General features: G+C 41.4%; 1 protein-coding gene across 2 annotated transcripts; it reads left to right on the top strand.

Annotated features, from left to right (window-relative positions):
• On the top strand, nucleotides 1-3803 carry LOC124214749 (fatty acyl-CoA reductase wat-like). Of its 2 annotated transcripts, none has more exons than XM_046617365.1 (10): nucleotides 1-114; nucleotides 1073-1212; nucleotides 1293-1415; nucleotides 1497-1622; nucleotides 1676-1836; nucleotides 1932-2041; nucleotides 2259-2457; nucleotides 2611-2853; nucleotides 2952-3209; nucleotides 3417-3803. In XM_046617365.1, exons 1-10 carry the CDS (start codon nucleotides 66-68, stop codon nucleotides 3535-3537), a joined length of 1530 nt encoding a protein of 509 aa, XP_046473321.1. In that variant the 5' UTR covers nucleotides 1-65; the 3' UTR covers nucleotides 3538-3803. The 2 variants fall into 2 exon arrangements, with proteins under 2 accessions (XP_046473321.1, XP_046473320.1); XM_046617364.2 differs by having other exon boundaries at nucleotides 2572-2853.
• The last annotated feature ends 1708 nt before the right edge of the window (nucleotides 3804-5511 follow it).

Genomic DNA, 5511 nt, shown 5'->3' with positions numbered 1-5511 from the left:
AGCATACCAGCCACGACGTTTAATAAGCCAGTTGTTATCCGACCGTGTCATCCACTCGTTGCATAATGTCGCTGATCCAAGAATTCTATGCTGGAGAAAGTATCTTGATAACCGGTGAGTAGTCCTTTCTGCAACTTTTGAATTCATCGGATTATTAGTTGAGAATTATATTTTCAATTGTATTTAAGTGATTCAATCACAGGCAGTGCATAGATCTGCAGATAGAACCATTTTTTGGCGAAACCTGTTGATCGTCGTAAGGATGAAGGTGCGCCGTTGGTTTAATTTGACATCACAAGGCACTGTTCTCTTCGTAAAAAATGCTATTTCTACTTGAGTATGGGAATTTACGATGCAATTTGAATGCAGAAAATATTCTCTATTACCTAGGATTTAGGAGAAATTTTACGTGATGGTCGTTATTTCATACACAACTTGTCGAAGTCGGCTCCGACTGGTGGTGGTGGGTACGATCAAATGGCGCACCGTTACAGATAAGAAAGCTCAGTAGAAGGAAAGAAAACTATTAGACTTTAAAGAAAAGGCTGGTCATACAAACAAGAGTAAATTGTCGAATTAAATTTGAAAATGGATATTCGTACGTGGGAATAGCCGTATGGATGAGCAAATGAACGAATGATCTTTAAAACAATAAGTAATATTTGCAATGTTATTTGTACAAATTTATATACGTACTCATATTTATATAGTTATACTTAGTTATATATTATATTTATATAGATACTCGTTTAGTTAATCAAAAAGAAATCTAAATACAGTCGACTTTAAAGGAAACAAACTCTTCAAAATTGTAGTAAAAGACAAAAGAAAAACAGAGTAATCGTACATCTAGAAATTACGTGCCAAATCAATTTTTATTTATAGTTAGATACTGGTGTCTATAAAAAACAAGTCTCTCTTTCCGTTTAACTTGCTATTTTTTACAACAGAGTGACGAACCCGTTACAGTGAACTTGTTCAACCTTACAACAACCAACTGGTTTTGCTGTAAAACGAACGAACGTGATATTTGCATCTTACGATGATTATGACGTCTTGTTTTTACTTTCAGGCGGAACTGGCTTTATAGGTAAAATACTAACGGCAAAGTTGCTTAGAAGCTGTCGAAACATCGGGACCATCTACCTCCTCGTTCGTCCGAAGAAGGGTAAAACCTCGCAAGAACGAATCGAAGCTCTATTCGAAAACTCGGTAAGGTATTTCAGGAAGAAGTTTTGTACATTCCGCGGAGTATCGATACTAGCTGGACAGTTTGATCTTTACTTTTGCAGGTTTTCCACGTCTTGAGGGCCGAGTGTCCGCAGTTTGCGAACAACGTGGTTGGACTGGCCGGTGACGTCGAGAGTTCTGAGCTCGGTTTATCGGCCGCAGATCGTCAACGCGTGATCAACGAGGTTACTGAGTATTCTGCAGATTTGTTGTTGAAAAACTTCAACTGATCATTCATCGTGAATTTTCCAACGGACTCGTTTCAGGTTTCGATTATATTTCACGCTGCTGCCTCCGTGAGATTCGACGAGGAATTCAACAAGGCCGTTTCCGTGAACGTCAATGGTGTAAAGCACATCATCGACATCGCCAAGTCTTGCAAAAACTTCAAGGTAAGTCAATTATCGCTCCTTTGGTACGGCGATTCATATCGTCAGTGTTTTAGGTCGGTGTTTGCATCTCCACTGCCTTCAGCAACTGCGTTAGGGAAAGAATCGACGAGCTGATCTACGCGTCCCCAATTAGCTGGGAGGATGTCAATCAACTGACCGAAATTGCCGAACGTAGCAACTGGACGGAGAGCGTGAGACAGAAATTCGCAACAGCGTAGGTTTCGGTTTTGTCTCTCTCTCTCTCTCTCTCTCTCTCTCTCTCTCTCTTTTCAACAAAAAGAAACACTCAGGTTCCTATTTTGTTCGCAGGATCGTGGGAGAGTGGCCGAACACGTACACATTCACGAAGGCTATCGCAGAGGGTACCGTGGCTGAATATGCAAAAGACATGCCGTTCGCTATTTTCAGGCCATCCATCGGTAACTTGAATGCAGAATAAAACTGTTCATTAGTGTGTTCTGCGACACTTTGCTAGTCATTGACTTTTAACAGAAAGACGATAAATGATGCGAGAGTGTGAAAAAAATCAGTCCACTTGACATTTCTTATCGTTAGTCATCGAATGTCAACGTCTCGATAATTTTCATGTTGTTTACTCATCTCTGCCGGTCGAATGAATGCTCCCGTTACTTCCAGTGGTGGCAACTAATAAAGAACCTGTTCCCGGTTGGGTCGACAATATGATTGGTATCCATGGAATTTTGGCTGGAATGGGCATAGGCGTCATTCGCACCATGCAAGTGGACGGTGACGCCGTAGTTGACCTTGTCCCAGCTGACATGGTCTGCAATGCTCTTCTTGCCTGCGCGTGGGAAACTGCAACCACTGACAAAAGGTCGTATGTTTGAGATGATGAGGGGTCAGCAAATCGAAACGCAATTTCGCGGGCCTGATTACTTAACTTACTTGCACGATTGAAATGATCTGACAATTACTTTGTGACCAACAGCATGCGTACAATGATCAGATCTGTTCGCCCGAATTTCAGACACTTCGAGGACATTCCCGTCTATAACTACGTGTCTAGACCTGAAAATTCGATTACATGGAAGAGGTTCTACAATTTGTGCAACGATTATTCACACACCAAACCGTCGTATTCGGCTATTTATTATAACAGTGTTGCTCTTGTGAAATCGAAGCTGGTTTTCGTGATTTTGGATTTCTTTTTGCACCTGATTCCAGCCTTGCTCATAGACGCTTTGTGCAGACTGATCGGAAAACAGCCAACGTAATATTGAGCTTAAATTTTGACCTTCGTCCGTCTGTATTAAAAGATTACAACCGTTAACGTGGTAATAGAATTTAAAGCAAAAATTGATATTTCAGTTTCCACCGACTTTACAAGAAAATTAATAAAATGTTTGGCGTCGTAACGTTCTTTTGTACCCGAGAATGGGACTTCAGAAATCATCGAGTGCAAAACCTTTGGGCACGACTCGACCAAAAAGACAAGGAACTTTTTCCATTCAGTACGAAGGTCCTTGACTGGAAAGAATACATGAAGATACTGGTTAACGGCATTCAGAAGTTCCTCCTGAAGGACAAGGATGAAGATTTGGGAAAAGCGAGACAGCGACACTTCATGTTAGTATAAACTGCCGGCTATTCTTGATATCAATGCCTTCACAGATTCAGGTGACAGAAGAATTTCTCAGATGTGTTGAGTTGGAAATAATATTGACAAGCATTATTTGATGATTTATAAAACTTACAAGTAAACTACTCAAACGATACTGTTTGAGTAGAAAACCGTGTAAAATGTATGCAAGCTTCACGTTCGATATATTTTAGCCTCTATGTCATTCACATTGCGGTACGTCTGATCTTCGTCACTTTTGTAATTTGGATTACTTGGAAGGTGACTTGCGGAAGGACGATTCCCGCCAGGGTGGATGGTACTCGGTATGAATAAGGTTTATTCTTCAATCTGGGCCGGCAAAAAAATCAAGTCGTAAAACAAGACCAGCGCTGTTCATGCTTCACACGTCTTTGTTATTCCAAGATTTGATTCCGACTCCCGTAACGTACTGCACTTATTCTGTGACTCTATTATGTCTGAAATCAATATTCAATGCGTGTATAATATATAACACTATCTGATTATTATGTTTGAGAATATCGAATCATGATATGTTGAATGATTAAAAAAATTACACCTACGTGTCTTTGCCACGATTCGTTCTTATTCACCTGTGCAAATAAACCTACGCATAATCCGTGCATTTGTAATTTCATGCGAACTACTGGAAAACAAAAGTAATGAAAAAAACGTGAGCTATCTAAGGTAATTTGACTAAGTCCAACGATGTATTATTCGAAATGTCGTACCCATCTAAATCTTGCGGAGTTAAGAGATTAAATTTTTTACTAAATCCTTAATACGGGTGAAAAATTTAATTTTTTCTTCTAAGGCTGACCGTGCTAATCACACCGTAAGAATTTGTGCCCGCAACACGGTCCTAATATTTCTATAACAGCCAACTGCGTTTACTGGAATCACCGTCACCCGGTTGAAATTTTTCCGCAATAAATTATTACTAACGTAAGACTTACTCTAATTGTAAGAGGAAAAAATGATTGTACATAAATATTAGCTACGAAGTTAGAATTTCTGAGGATCATCGACGATTAATGGAGAATAACACTTGCCTGCCAATATTTGGAATAATTCATCGTCGCGATGCAGTTATTTAGCGAGGTTCTTTCGATGAGGAATGAAAAAACGACAGGACTTACCGATGAAATTGTTGTTACAGGCTGTGATGAGGGTGTGGGAATTCTAATAGCACAAGACAAGGGTGGGCACGTTCCCTGCAGGGGGAGCGGAGCTTTCGGGTTCCGAAAGCGGAGAATCGTTTACACCGAGAGGTCGAAAGCGAAATTTTTCCATTTCCCGAGGATCGCTGCTTACGCCAGGCCTGCCGGCGGCCGGTTTATTGGTGTAAAAACAAAGAAAGTGAAAAACGGCAAAGCCGAAAGGAAGAAGGGGGGGAAAGGAAGCGTGTCAAAGCTCGCTGCTTCTACCTCGCATCCATATGCATGTGCAGGCGTGTGCTTGATATATGCGCGTACATAATTTACCCGCGTATTTTATACGCGCACCCAAACATCGATACACGTTTATGCCCAGGTAAAGGGGATACCTGCATAACCGCGTCGTCACAGAGAGCTTTGAACCTTCAGAGAGCTCGGCGAAGAGCTTTCGTCGTCTGGTTTTAACGCTGATGAGATGTGAACGGGGTCAGCGCGTGATTTCATCAGGCGAATAACAATTCCATTTATTTTTCTGCCTTCTCCTCAAAGTTTTTATTCTCGCTTTGTATCCCTGCGCGATTCTAGAAAATACGCGCGGAGCATCCTGCGGCGGTTGCTGTGCTCGAAGTGCTTCGCTCTGGCAAGATGTTCTGGGTAATTCGGGGTTAAACGCAATCGTGAACAAACCAAAAAAATAAGAAGAAAAAATAATAAGAAGGAAACAAAAAAAAAAAAAAGAAAAAAATCTTTCAAGCTGAGATAGACCAGCTCGACATTGACGTGAAAACTTTTCGCAAGTAGGTCTAAGACAAGAAAAGCTGTTGTATAGACGGAACGGGCAACTAGGTATACGTAGCTTTCTGTATACACATATAGTGGTAAAAATTGTCGAGGCGCCCTACGCCCGCCTAATGCAATTCTGGGCGAAATTACGTTCGAGAGAAGATTGCAATTCCCTTTCTCCCGAGAGATGAAACAACTCCGTAACTACGAGCCTAACTCGATTTCTCACTCTGATCTTTTCTAATGGTCGCCAAATCGTCCCTTGTACTGCGCTTCCCCATGCCCGTGCACACACAGATCGGGAGCTTATCCCCCGGGCCTCTCTCTCTCTCTCTTCCTCTCTCTCGCT

This window comes from Neodiprion pinetum, chromosome 3 (genome assembly GCF_021155775.2).
Source record: "Neodiprion pinetum isolate iyNeoPine1 chromosome 3, iyNeoPine1.2, whole genome shotgun sequence".
Lineage (NCBI taxonomy): Eukaryota > Metazoa > Arthropoda > Insecta > Hymenoptera > Diprionidae > Neodiprion > Neodiprion pinetum.
This window is presented reverse-complemented; position numbering and strand designations above follow the sequence as displayed.

Excerpts from the sequence above, each read along its gene's own strand:
- LOC124214749 (XM_046617364.2), top strand. The coding sequence starts at position 66 with ATGTCGCTGATCCAAGAATTCTATGCTGGAGAAAGTATCTTGATAACC. Across the intron at positions 2,042-2,258 it reads TATTTTCAGGCCATCCATCG|TGGTGGCAACTAATAAAGAA; the intron begins GTAACTTGAATG and ends CGTTACTTCCAG. Across the intron at positions 2,458-2,571 it reads ACTGCAACCACTGACAAAAG|CATGCGTACAATGATCAGAT; the intron begins GTCGTATGTTTG and ends TGTGACCAACAG.